General features: G+C 39.4%; 1 protein-coding gene across 4 annotated transcripts in view; it reads right to left on the bottom strand.

Annotated features, from left to right (window-relative positions):
• Positions 1-1,474: 1,474 nt before the first annotated feature.
• Positions 1,475-14,771, bottom strand: part of AADAT (aminoadipate aminotransferase) — a 61,297-nt gene continuing 48,000 nt past the window's right edge. For all 4 annotated transcript variants that reach the window (XM_039323151.1, XM_039323150.1, XM_039323153.1 and 1 more), the window contains 3 exons: positions 7,601-7,707; positions 7,387-7,488; positions 1,475-2,805 (listed from right to left, as the gene is read on the bottom strand). In XM_039323151.1, coding sequence (XP_039179085.1) covers positions 2,764-2,805; positions 7,387-7,488; positions 7,601-7,707 — 251 coding nt within the window. In that variant the 3' untranslated portion in view covers positions 1,475-2,763. The remainder of the gene's footprint in view (positions 2,806-7,386; positions 7,489-7,600; positions 7,708-14,771) is intronic.

Raw genomic sequence — 14,771 nt, 5'->3', positions numbered from 1 at the left:
AAATGACTTAAGGTTTAACATTATTTTGTTATCTTAAAGAGATTGATTGATTGTGGGATTATATATGTATAGGGTAGATTAATATTTTATTTTAATTAGAATATCAATTGTGTAGTGGAAGAAGAAATAAATGAGATTGGTGATAAAAGGAGGGATGTGAGAGATTAAGAATTAGAATATATCTGGAAGGGATACCTGAATTGATAACTTGTTGATTTAAAGTTAGATTTGATTATGGTAATTATAAACTGACAAAGTTTTAAAACAGGTTTAGCAGTAATAGAAATTTAAATTAGAAATGGAATATTTTAAACGTATTATGCTATTTGAGGGAAATAGAGAGGGGACAGTGAATGTATTGAGTTGAGTTGTTTATATATTTTCACCTTTGAATGTTTGATTACCCAAACACCATGGTGTGTCCTGAGTACCTTTTCTTGAGAATTAAAAAACCAATAAAATGTCTTTTAAAAAAAGAAATAAATGCAAATGAAATCCCTTTCAATTCAGAACAACTCCTAGTTGCTGACAAATATGAAGAGCCTTGAAATGTTAAATAGATGGTAAGGACCATAAGGGTGGACTTAGACACAAAGCCAGCAGGGTGACCTTGGACTAATTTTGCTCACTCCACCCTAGGAAGAAAGCCAGGGCAAACCACTTCTCAAAATGTGGCCAAGAAAACTGTAAAAATTAATCCTGACAATTACCAGGAGTCAAAACATACTCAGACACATCTCCTCTCTCTTTTGGGGGGGGGTTGCTTTGGAGGAGCAATGTCCATGGTGGTACAGGTCCTGGGCATGGCATTATAATCTAAGTGTCGCTCCATTTGTATGTATCAATACAAGAAAAGCACAGGAATTGGATTGGAATACTGTCTGCCATCTTGCAGATGTTTACACCCATGCCTATAGCCACCACTGTTTGGCAGCTGTTGGTGCCTGGCAATCTTGTCTTGTAATGCAGGGTTTCTAAGACATGTAGTCACTTCAGAGAACTTAGACCTTTTTATATCAGATTGCACCCAGGAATGGCTTAATGCCAGAGGATTTAAGTGGTTGTGAAGTTGATCGCAGCCATTAACATGAATAGGTCAATTGATGCTAGGCATGAGAGGATAGAGTGAGCTATAGTGACATGTTGAATAACAGAAGGAACTTGGAGAAGAAATTATCTTTTCTTCTTCAGTACTTTTCCCACCACCATCTGATAGTTTCAGATTATCTGCTTATTTTTAATCTATAGCAATATTCCCTCTTTAGGAATGATCAATTAGTTAAACCTAGAGAAAAAATCATAATCATTAAAAAAAATATCCTCGTGAGAGCATCAGCATTTCTATTTTAAAGTACTAAAATATGACAAATAAATGCACTGTGCAAAATAATTTTTGACTTTTCTTGGCTCTTCAATTAGGCTAGTGTCAAATCCTGGCTGAAAAGCCCAACAAAGTAAAATACTGGAGACAGTAATCTTTAATGTTAACTTTAATTAGGCATAACATACTGGCAAATAGAAGAAAAGGTAGCGCAGGCAACATGGTGGAAACAGATAATTAAAAGAGTAAAATCTTCCCTCCCTCTCTGACAGTTCAATCACACTGTCCAATTAATCTTCCAGCAATTGTTATGAGAGAAGAAACCTTCAACTGGCCAACACATTTCTTCATTTCTTCTTCTCTCCCCCCCCCCCTTGCAACTGTAGACAAGCTAGAAACAATATGGCAGTCCAAATAAAATAAATCTTCGTAGCTTGACAACTTGTTTTGCTTGGCCAATAACCAGGCGGAGGAAGTATTTCTCTTTTCATAAGTATTACATGATCTCACTTCTATAATTCAATTATTGAGTATTTAAAATATGCATCCTGAAAATAAAGCTATCTACTCTCAGAAGAAATAGACAGAATGTTATTTATTGATATAGATGTTTGTTTTTCTAAACTAGAGGATAGGAATCTTATAGGTGACTGTGTAGGATGAAACTCAGAAAAATGTAAATAGCATTTTTAAAAAATATATAAATTTTCCTGCTTTTACACACTGAAATTTATTATGAAGGTCTGTTTTCTTAATCCAAAATTTTAAGTATAGGAGATCAGGATTTCCATAGAAAACTTTGCTGTGAAAGAATTCCTATGATGACATCAAATACAGTTTTAATTTATAAGATATACACAGCATTATATAATGGAATATTTAATTTATATGGGCCAAAAAATAAAGTTGTTCATATTAGGGAGTCTATTCTCAAATTCTGCTCATTCTTACCTGTGGTTTCCTTGAGTTTAAATTTCCATTTGCAGAAAACTTTTTCCCACTTAGTTTTGTTTGTTTTAAACTTCAAAGAAATACAAAACATGCAATAGACTTAAAAAATTTCTGAATGAATCATGACAAGTATTAGAAGATATAGAACATTATTAAAAGAAACAGAAATTAAACCAATTCCACACAAATATGCCTGATTCTGAAATGTATAATGCTTACCTTCGGGGAGAATACTAAGATAAAAAAACAGCATCCCTGTGAAATCTGAAAAGTATTAAAAACTTTGGTGGTAAAAGATTTCACCCTGAATAAAGTTTTTGTGGCAACCTAATTAATAAGTAAGTTTTGCACATATTCATATAATGTTTTCAGATGTTAATGTACATTTTAAAAGTGCATAAAATTCTTTATCACTTATATTCTATATCATTGTATATTCTATACAGCTGGAAAAACGTATTTTTCTTCTTAAGGATTTTTCATTTAATAAATCATACAGCTTCTTTAATGATGTCAGCCAATCTTTGGAAACCCTGTAACAACAACAAGAACTGCTATTTAAAGGACATGAATCAGTAAAATGATGGTATAAATAAGGAAAAAATAATTTGCAAAAACAGAAAGTTTGAAAGAAACAGTGAATGCTGATATTGTAAGCTAGATTTAGCTGTATTTCCTTTTATCTCATCCATCTAATTTCTGTAGTTTACTATTTTGTACTTTTTATTTTGTATAATATTGTTTAGCCCTAAATATAGTAATGGGTATATAATTATAATAAGAATAGTATTATGAATTATTATAATAACAAAATAAAACCAGTAATATTTTGAGCCTTATTATATGGCTCAAGGAGGGCACTAGGTATGCATGTAAAAGATCTGAATATTCTTTCCAATATAGTTTCATCAATACAAATGCAGAAACATAAGCTGGAATTTCAAGATATGAAATAGCTACATAGATGAGCCATAGCTTACCCAACCTTTTTTCCATCTACTACGAATATTTCTCATGATCAATGTCACATACAAACAGATTCCACCTTGAAAGTGCACTGCAATGTTTCATGCAATGCCTATACATATATTTCTTTCACGTATATTCCACATTGTCTAAATGGAATTAAGATTTAGATGAAGAGAAATCACTCTTCTATGCATTGGCACTATTCATGAATTTAAGTAGAAATAAATCTTTTTTAAAGATCCTACATTAACTATATTGGTACTATTCCTAGGCCAATTGACTTGATAGCTAAATATCTACAAATGCCTACAATATTTCATCGATACATTGCGAGACCAGTGGGGCTGCCACGCACCACGGGGGGGCTGGGTGGCACCATCCCGTTGTCATTGCTGCCGTTGCTGCCGGGGGGGGGGGTGGTGGTGGCTCTTTGTGATTCTTGACCTTGATTCTCAGAATCTTTTAGCTAGTGTATGCTGATTGTATGATCGTTTTTTAACCTTTTTAGTTTATTGTATTAGGGTGTGTATGGGTGTGAGTGATGGAGCTGGGAACAAGAACTGGTGCCCCCTCTGCTGAGTGTGTAAACAGAAGTGGAGGGGGGGCTGGATGTACTTCCCGGCTCGATTTGAATGTGAGATGTGGCCTGCCGGAAGGGGGGGATGGTGGAAGGGAGACCTGCGGGGTGGGTGGGGAGTTTTCGGGGGTGGAGGTGGGCCGGAACATCCCGGTTATCGTAGGGAGAGGTAGATATGGCGGGAGCCAAGGGGTGGGCCATCTTCGGGGAACAAGGACTCGCTGCATTAGAGCGATTACCTGTTCTGACACCTTGGACTCTTCTCCAATACCTGGAGAGGGGGGTGTTCAGGACCCTGGCCTCAGGCTGCTGCTTTTTAATGCCAGGTCGGTTATTAATAAAGCCCCCCTCATCCGGGATTTGATACTGGATGAGGAGGCTGACCTGGCATGTATTACTGAGACCAGGCTGGGCCAAGAGGGAGGTGTTCCTCTCTCAAAGATGTGCCCAGATGGGTTTCAGATAATGCACCAACCGCGACTCCAGGGAAGGGGTGGGGGAGTGGCGATTCTTGTCCGAGAATCCCTGAGACCTCGCAGGATCCCAGCCCCAGAGGTTGTTGGGTGTGAGTCACTTCTCTTGAGGTTGGATTCAAGGGTTCAGTCGGGTTTGTTGTTGACATATCTGCCTTCCAGCTGTGTGACAACAGCCCTGCCTGAGCTGCTGGAGGGGGTAGCCGGGTTGGCGGTGGAATTCCCCAGGCTTATGGTGCTGGGGGATTTCAATTTGCTGTCACTCGGCGAATCCTCTGGTGTGGCTCAGGAGTTCATGGCTTCCATAACAACCATGGACCTGACCCAGATAATTCAGGGTCCGACCCATAGGGGAGGACACACGCTCGACTTGGTATTCCTCTCGGGGCAGTGGAGACGTGATTTCGATTTAAGGGGTATGGTCACTTCTCCCTTGTCATGGTCGGATCACTTCCTGTTGAGGTTAGATTTCTCGGTCCTACTCCCCCACCGCAGGGAGGCGGAACCGATTAGGTGGTTCTACCCCAGGCATTTAATTGACCCGGAGGGGTTCCAAATAGCGCTTGGGGGTTTTCCTGATTCCCTCCTCCACGAACCGGCTGAGTCCTTGGTCGCTGCTTGGAATAAGGCGGCATCAGGGGCGTTAGACCGGATCGCGCCTTTGTGACCTCTCCGTGATTGTGGATCCCGGAGGGCACCTTGGTTTACTGAGGAACTACGGGAGATGAAGCGTCAGAAGAGATGTCTAGAGCGATGCTGGAGCGCTAGTAACTCCGAATCCGACCGGACACTTCTAAGAGCCTATATTAGGACTTATTTAGTGGCGATACGAGCGGCAAAATGTTCGCATTTTTCCGCAATTATTGTGTCTGCAGAATCTCGCCCCGCCGCCCTGTTTAGGGTGACCCGTTCCCTACTTAATGTTCGGGAAGCTGGGGAGCCCTTACAGGGTAGAGCGGAGGAATTTGTGCAATTCTTATCAGACAAAATCGCTCGGATTCGGACAGACCTAGACTCCGATTGGGCAGGGCCTTTCGAGATGACTGGGGCAGGTCTTAGCTCAGTTTTATGGGATGAATTTGAGTCTGTGACCGCTGAGGATGTTGACAGAGCGGTGGGAGCAATGAGCGCCTCCACTTGTTTATTGGACACGTGTCCTTCCTGGTTGGTCTCGGCTGCCAAGGAGGTGACACGAAGCTGGCTCCAGGTGTTGATCAACGCTTCGTTGAGGGAGGGGTCTTTTCCACAATCCCTGAAGGAGGCGGTTGTGAGGCCCCTGCTCAAGAAGCTTACCCTGGACCCGGCTGATTTAAATAACTTCCGTCCAGTCTCCAATCTCCCTTTTGTGGGGAAGGTTGTAGAGAGAGTGGTGGCGCTCCAGCCCCGACGGTCTCTGGATGAAGCGGATTATCTAGACCCTTTTCAATCTGGCTTTAGGCCCGGCTTCAGCACAGAAACCGCTTTGGTCGCGCTGATGGATGATCTCTGGCGGGCCCGAGACAGAGGAATAACCTCTTGGTGCTACTTGACCTCTCAGCGGCCTTCGATACCATCGATCATGGTATCCTTTTGCGACGACTCGAAGGGGTGGGAGTGGGAGGCACTGTTTTACAGTGGTTCTCCTCCTACCTCTCTGGCCGGTTGCAATCGGTATTGGTGGGAGGGCAGAGGTCAACCCCGAGGCCCCTTGAATGTGGCATGCCACAGGGGTCGGTCCTCTCTCCCCTCCTATTTAACATTTATATGAAGCCGCTGGGTGAGATCATCAGACAGCATGGGTGAGGTTTCATCAGTATGCTGATGATACCCAGTTATATATCTCCTCCCCGAGCTCTCTCAGTGAAGCGGCCGATGTGATGGGCCGTTGCCTTGAAGCCGTGAGGGTCTGGATGGGGGTTAACAGACTCAGGCTCAATCCTGACAAGACCGAGTGGCTTTGGATGTTGCCTCCCAAGGATCATGTCGACTGTCCAGTGTTGACTCTTGCGGGGGAAAATATACCCCCTTTGGAGCGGGTTCGCAACTTGGGTGTCCTCCTTGATCCACAGCTGAATTTGGAACATCAATTGACGGCTGTGGCTGGGAGGACCTTTGCACAAGTTCGCCTGTTGCACCAGTTGCGATCCTACCTGGACCGGGAGGCTCTCCTTACAGTCACTCACGCCCTTGTCACCTCACGTTTGGACTACTGCAACGCGCTCTACATGGGGCTACCCTTGAAAAGTATTCGGAGACTACAGTTGGTCCAGAATGCAGCCGCGCGAGTGATAGTGGGTGCTCCTCGATACACCCACGTTACACCTATCCTCCATGAGCTGCACTGGTTGCCTATTGGTCTCCGGGTCCAATTCAAGGTGTTGGTCATTACCTTTAAAGCCCTATATGGCTCAGGGCCAGGCTATTTGCGAGACCGCCTACTACCTCATAGTTCCCTACGTCTGGTTAGATCCCACAGGCTGAGCCTCCTTCGGGCTCCGTCGGCCAAGCAGTGCCATTTGGCGGGGCCGTGGAGGAGGGCCTTCTCTGTGATGGCGCCCATGCTTTGGAATCAGCTCCCCCCGGAGGTTAGGACCGCTCCCACCCTGTTGGTCTTCCGTAAGCTACTTAAGACCTGGCTTTTCCGGCAGGCCTGGGGTTTATAAAACCTTACCCCTGGATGATTGTTTTTGTATTGTTGTTTGTTATGTTTTATGTGTTTTTTATTGTTAGACGCCCAGAGTCCTTCGGGAGTGGGGCGGCTTATAAATTTTAAAAATAAAATAAAATAAATAAATACATCTAAATGTACATTGTGTTCAGAAATTCATAACAATATTCTGTGTTACATGGAGATGATTCTAATGTTACCTAAAAGCAGGATCCTATAATGCCTATACCAATCCCATACTCTATAAGACTGAATTAACTTTCTAATCCTTTAAAAATTTCCAGCAAATAACTAAATCATCCTGTCAATAGAAATATGAAAAGTAATGAAAGATTCAAATTTGAAAGATTGAAATGGAATAGAACATGGCTTATCAACTATAATATAAGAATAATGACTGTGAGTCTGATGAAATGGTAGATGTGGAGACAAGGCAAACTTCACTCACCTGATCAATCTGACTTGGAGAAGAGAGAGAGAAGGAGGCTCTGACATGAGAGCTGGGATCAGAACTGTTAATGTTAAATGAACATCCAGGGACAAGCAACACCTAAAACAAAACCCTTCTCAGTCAGTCATATGCTTCTCATATTAGAATTGTTAAAAAATGTATTTGCCCTCTCTCCCCATTGTGCTTTAAGTTCAATATTTATTTTTCATACTTGTTTCTCCAAAGCTTTTTTCATGATCAGTTCTTGGGTATCAGGAACTCCCTTAATCTTAATCCATAGAAACATTCCAGCAGCAGGGATATGCCAGTCTGCCAGACCTTAAATGAGAGATATGAAATAGCAGAGTGAAAAACAGAAAAGCACATATATGGCTACCACCAACTAACTTAAGGAATTACTTTAGAAATGCACTGAAGTACATACAGTAAGTCATGATTTAAAACTTAATGATGTGTGCTGACTTCTTTACCCTATGAATGGGGAGAAAGTAGACTCAGATCTCTTATTACAGACATGTCAAACTTGCGACGTTTCTCCATTGCTGGCAATGGGGTGGGCACGGTTTCTTCATGATGCGTCCGGCTCACGGGCAGGCAATTTGACACCCCTATCTTATTAGAATATACAGTAAGTTACACTATGAGAAAGAACAGGTGGAGGAAAACTCAGAGGGGACTTTTTGATGAAGGAAGAATTTACAGAAGAAAAAGTAAAGGGTCTAGAAGCAATTCTAACCACTCTGAAACTCAATGAACAAAGCAAGAATCCCCAACCTAATCAAGAAAGACTACAGCAAAATTAAACACAATAGGGAAAAGCTTCTAAAAAAAATGACCCGATACATGAACAAAAAGAAGAAAATCGATACACCCAAATTGAACACAACAGAGAACAAATAGCTTCCATAAAAAATGATGCTATAAATGAACCTAAAGGGAAAGACATGGAAACATGTCACTTTTAGAAGAAAACAGCAACCAAGAATCAACGGATGGAAACTAATCAAGGAGAAAGCAACCTAGAACTAAGGAGAAACTTCCTGACAGTTAGAACAATTAACCAGTGGAACAACCTGCCTCCAGAAGTGGTGAATGCTCCAACACTGGAAGTTTTTAAGACAGCCATTTGTCTGAAATGGTGTAGGGTTTCCTGTCTGAGCAGGGGATTGGACTCAAGGACCTCCAAAGTCCCTTCCAACTTTATTATGGATCATCGCACAGTCAGCCAGATGTTCAGACTGGATTTGGCATTTTGTCTACCTATCGAGTTCTTACCCAGGACCTGGGATAGGCAGATGTGGATGTTTGATGGTATTACAGATATCGTCGCAGGATGGAAGCAGTTCCTAGTAAGGCCGCCTTTTGCAATTGACTAATAGCGAATTTGTCAATGCCAATGGTGTTCAAGTGGTGCTCTGGTTGTTTTGGGATTGCACCCAAGGCGCCTATTACTATTGGTACTACCCTTGCTTGCTTTTGCCATAGTCTTTCTATTTCTATTTGTAGGTCTTTGTATTTTGTTATCTTCTCCAGTTCTTCCTCGTCTATTCTGCTGTCTCCAAGCACTGCCACGTCCACTATCCAGACTTTTTTGTCTTTCTTATCGACAATTGTTAAGTCCGGGGTGTTATGTTGCAGGTGCTTATCGGTTTGAATTCTGAAGTCCCAGAGCAGTTTAATTTTACATTTTCTATGACTTTCTCTATTTTATGATCCCACGAGTTTTTGCTTACAGGCAAAATGATATTTCTTGCAGATCTTCCAATGCACCATTGTTGCTACTTTGTCATGCTGCTGCTTGTAGTCAGTCTGTGCGATCTTCTTGCAACAGCTTACCAGGTGGTCCACTGTTTCTTCAGCTTCTTTGCATAGGCGGCACTTACTATCTGTTTCTGTCTTCTCAATTTTGACTTTATATGCATTTGTCCTTAAGGCTTGGTCTTGTGCAGCCAGAATTAGTCCCTTGGTCTCATTCTTCAATTTTCCTGCTCTTAGCCATTGCCAGGTCTTGTTATTATCTGCTTTCCCAGCTATTTTTTTAATGTATTGGCCATGTAGTGCTTTGTCTTCCTATGCCTCTATTCTGTTCTTCATTTGGTCTTTCTTGTAGGCCAGTTTGGTCTTTCCAGTAGTCAGTAAGCCTTCCTGATATACTAATTTCAGTGCATCTTCATCATTATTCTTCAGATATTCTTCCAAAGCCATTTTTTCTTCTTCAACCATCTGATGTACTTGTAGCATTCCACGCCCACCTATTTGCCTTGGTAGATAAAGTCTGTCAATGTCACTGCGTGGATGAAGGGCATGATTCATTGTCATTATTTTTCTGGTCTTCCTATCCATTGCTTTTAGTTCTGCTTGAGTCCAGTCCACTATTCCAGCTGTGTACCTAATGACTGGAATTGCCCAGGTGTTGATTGCCTTTATGGTATTTCCTCCATTGAGTTTGGACTTTAAGATCTTCTTCACTCTCTTGATGTATTCACCTCTAATCTTTTTCTTGACTTCAGTGTGCTTGATGTTGTCAGCTTGAAGGATACCCAAGTATTTGTAGTAATCTTCCTCCAGACTCTTAATGTTATTTTCTTTTCTTTTTTTAATTCTTATTATTTTAGACCAACAAAACAAAACAAAAATTACACACATACACACGTAATATATCCTTTTTTGTTAAAGCAGTTAGTAACAGTACTCTTCTATTCTTTACATTTCCCCCCTCTTTCTTTTTTGAAATATTTGTCCTTATTGCCCCATTGTTTCTTATTTACATTTTCCTTCTTTCATGTTCTACTACTTATTAGGAATCCAACATTATTCATTGTAGTAACACTCATATTTTTTATAAGATTCGACCGGAATTCCATCTAAGCATGGTGATCATACAAATATTCTCATATTATTTAGTTCATATACTGTTTCTACTCTAATACTATTTCCAACATTAAAATTCACCCCTTTTCATCCAAATATATTTATTTAATTTTATTTTTCTTTGACATATATAATAATTCCTCCTTTCTTGTTTTATGCTAATATTGTGTATAATGTTTCTAAATTTTACTTTCTCTAGTAATTTTCTATAATCCTATTTTATGTAAACTTCCTAAAGATACATCACATCTACATCCAATTTCCTTAAATTGTTAAACGTCTAAACTCTTTTTCTTGATATTATAGAAAAGAGCTTAATTACGTCTCCCATTTTTAACTTGACCTATTTTTTTGTTTTTATTTTGTTTTATCCTTCTTGTCTCTATAAGTCTTCCTTTTGCTTCTCTTTCTAACCTTTCTCTTTCTTGTAACTTTTGTATTTCTCGCTCTCAATCAACTTCCTCTAATAGATCTTCATCATAACTTTTACTCTCCGGCTCTTCCCTACTTTCTTGTTCTTCACCTTGTGAAAAGTAACTCTCATAAAAGTCCTGTGCTTTCTCAAGTGTATCTATCTTGTATTTTTTTTCTCCTGCCAAGTTAAAAATATGCCTTCAGGTATTAACCAACGAAACTTGACTTTATATTTAATTAATTGGTATTCTCGTCTCTGATTTCGCATACTACGTGGTATTTGTTTTAATACAATTATTTCTTTACCCTTATACATTATTGATTCGTCTCTTGTTTTTTTATATATTTCATCCCTTATTGATCTTCTAGTAAACCTTATATGAACCTCTCGCCAATCTATACCTTCGTGCATAATTTGTGTATACTCTATATGTTTCATCCATGTCTCTTTTTACTTCCAATTTTTCTTTGCCTAAAATCACCGCCAAAATCTCTGCCATCTTTTCTCCCAAATCTTCCTTTTCCTCAACAATATTTTGAAATCTTAAACAAAACGAAGCTTTGTTCATTTCCAGAAAAGCAATAGATTCAGTCAACTCCCTATTTGCTTGATCAGATTTCTGTATCATCCCTTCTATTTTACTATCAACAAGCTCCATTTTTGTTTCAACTTTTTGAATTCTTTGTTCATTTTCCATTATTGTTTGTTGTATATTACCTATCTTATCATTCATATTTTTAATTTCATCTCTCATTTTTCCAATATCATTCTTAATTTCTTTATGATGTATTTTCATTTCTTCATGATTATTTGCTATTACCTCTTGGGTCATCATCATTGTTTCTTGAATTGTTTGTAGTGTTATCTGCAAACTCTGTGGGTTCATTGCCAATTCTACTTTTTCTTTTTCTTTCCCCAACACGATTCTTTGGCCTGAAGGAGAGGCCATTGTATTTGTGGGATTTGTAACTGTTTTTTTGCTAACTTTAGTTGTAGTTACAGTACTTGTCATTTTTATAACTTGAGTAATATTTCTCCACTTTTGCATAAAGAATATATATAATACTTCTAACTATAAATCAATATATATGACTATAATATCATTGTATAACATTAACCTTAACAACTAAAATTACAAGTAAAGTTGTACCTTTCCTTATCCCACTATTTATCTTGTATACTTTATAATATTCTTAACATCTGTTATGTATATATATATATATTTCTATAACACCATACATGATACATATACGTATACTATTCTCTAAGTGTTGTCACCACTCTTAATTTCATTCGCTATCACTCTTACTTGAATAGTCACCTGTTTATACTTCTCTACTATGCTATGATTATTTCTATTTCATTAATACAATTCATTAATACAATTCATTTACTTCAGTACTTTTAGTACATTTGCCTGAGTCCGCTTTTCTACTTGTAGCTTAAACACTGCTTGTATGTGAGTGAATATTGCATCAGCCTTTTTTTCTCAGTCTCAATTTAATATGTCCACCAATGCACCAAATATCACCTCTTATTTCTTCTTCTCTGTATCCAATATTTCCAAAAACATCCACTCGTCACTTTATCCAGATATATGTCAATTAAAGTCCAAGTTTCAATGTTATTTATTCTTCAAAAATAAGCTAAATTTCTCCGTTGTCTCCTTTCACCTTTTAATCCTTATATTAATTTTTCAAAGTCCTTCTTAATCACCTTTAATTATCTCCAACTGTCCTATTCTCCAGTCCTTTCTTTGATTTCATTCACACCTTCTTGCCGTTCTTAAATTCCAGTCTCTCACATTTTGTAAAACTTTACAGTGGGCTCTCAGCATTCTTCACACTGTTCTCATTCTGCTCTATTTGCTCCCTTCTCCGCTCTGTTTCAATTTAGTTGCCACTGTGTTTCTCTCTTTATAGCTTTACTTTTCCTGCGCCTTCTCTCAGCCAAATGATCATTACCTCCTTCGGGGGTTTCCTCGTCTCCTGTTACAAAGCTGTCGGTTCAATTTTCCACTCCCTCTCGGGCTGCCGCCATCGCTCCAGGCCTGTCTAAAAGACTGGTTTCATCTCTGCCAATTTTAAGAGTGCTGCTTCATTCTGCTTGGGTGTTTGCTTTCCACCCGGCTCCTCTGAAGCTTCCTCTTTAATTTACCGATCTCTCTGGGATCAGCAAAGCCCTTGCTGGGTTCTTGGCGAAGATTTTCCCGGGACTTAGGAACAGAGATCTGTTCCTTCACCCGTTCCATGATGACGTCCCTCTTAATGTTATTTTCATGGGGCATTTTGATTCCTTCGGTTTTCACTACTTTTCCTTGTTTAATAGTAAGTGTGGCACATTTGTCCAAGCCAAACTCCATTGCAATATCTTGGCTATATACTGTATATGGACAGTGTTGAGCAGCGATTCTATTTCAGATGATGTTTTTCCATATAGCTTCAGATCATCCACATAAAGGAGGTGGGATAGTCTGGCAGATGTTTTTGATGTTTGATAGTCATGTCCTGAGTTATTCAGTATTGTTGACAGAGGAAACAGTGCAATAACAAATAGTAATGGTGATAATGAATCTCCTTGAAATATTCCTCTCTTGATATTAACCTCTCCCAGCCTCTCACCATTGATCTGCAACTGTGTCTTCCATTGTGCCATCGATCTTTGCACAAATTTTCTGATGTTTCTACTGACTCCTGTTATTTCTAGGCACTTTATTATCCAATCATGTGGCAGAGAGTCAAATGCCTTTTTGTAGTCAATCCATGCCACATTCAGGTTGGTCTTCCTTTTCTTGCAGTTTTCCAAGATCATTTTGTCTATTAGGAGTTGATCTTTTGTTCCTCTGCTATTAGGGCGGTTTCCTTTCTGCTCAGGTGGAAAGAGATTGTTTTCAACTAGATGCTGTTGTACTGCATCAGCTACCATACCAGTTAGTAATTTGAAAGTTGTTGGTAAGCAGGTAATTGGCCTGTAGTTGCCTGGTGTTGCCCCTTTTGCTGGATTTTTCATTATTAGGTAGGTTTTCCCAGTTGTTAGCCACTTTTCAATTTCTCCTCCTTGTAGTATATTGTTGAACTGCTTGGCAATGAGTGGGTGTATAACAGTTAGATGTTTCAACCCAAACCCATGCAGTTCATCTTCACCTGGTGCTGACCAATTTTTGATTTTCCTTGCTCTTTTTTCTACCATTTTTGTTTTTATTACTAGTTCTTTCATTTCAACTTCTGTTTTATTTGCATCCACCTCTTTTAACCAAGCCGCATCCTTGTTGTATTTCTTTGGGTTATCCCATATCTGCTTCCAGAACTGCACTGTTTCTTCCTTGTCAGGTACTGACTGATTCATTGCAGTTTCTCCATTGATGGATTGGTAGAAACGTTTTTGATTGTATTGTAATTGGAGGTTCTGCCTATAGTTTGCAATTCGAGCTTCGTATCTACTGATTTTCCTGGCTATAACTGTTATTTGTTGCTTTATTGTTTCCAGTGCTTCCTTGATCTTCCTTGTTTCTAAGTGGTATTTCTTGATTAGGTATTCTTCGGTCTTCTGGTTCTTCAACTTCTTTTCCTTCATCTGTTCTAGTTTGCTTGCATGTGATCTTAACTTGCTGATCTTATTTTCTAGTTTAACTTTTCATTTTTCTGGTGCACTGTTTGTTTGTTTTTCTTCTTTGTTGATTTTGCATCCCAGGTATTCAGTTATAACTGCAGCTGTGCTGTACATTAGTTGGTTTGTTTCTTGCAGTGAATTGGTGCTTATACTTGATACTGCAGCATTTGCATCTTTTAATGCTTGTGCTAGCTGTTTCTTTGGAACAAGCTTCAAGAGCCGAGGTGGCGCAGCAGTTAGGGTGCAGTACTGCAGGCCACTTTAGCTGACTGTGTTCAGCAGGTCAGCGGTTCAAATCTCACCGGCTCAAGGTTGACTCAGCCTTCCATCCTTCCGGGGTAGGTAAAATGAGGACCCAGATTGTTGGGGGCAATGTAAATATATATATATATACATTGCTTACTGGTGTACACTGCTTAGAGAGTGCTCGCACTTAAAGCGGTATATAAGTCTCATAAATAAAATAAATAAATAAAATAAATGCAGG

Source organism: Crotalus tigris, unplaced genomic scaffold, assembly GCF_016545835.1.
Source record: "Crotalus tigris isolate CLP2741 ecotype Arizona unplaced genomic scaffold, ASM1654583v1 scf7180000024167.7108832, whole genome shotgun sequence".
Lineage (NCBI taxonomy): Eukaryota > Metazoa > Chordata > Lepidosauria > Squamata > Viperidae > Crotalus > Crotalus tigris.
This window is presented reverse-complemented; position numbering and strand designations above follow the sequence as displayed.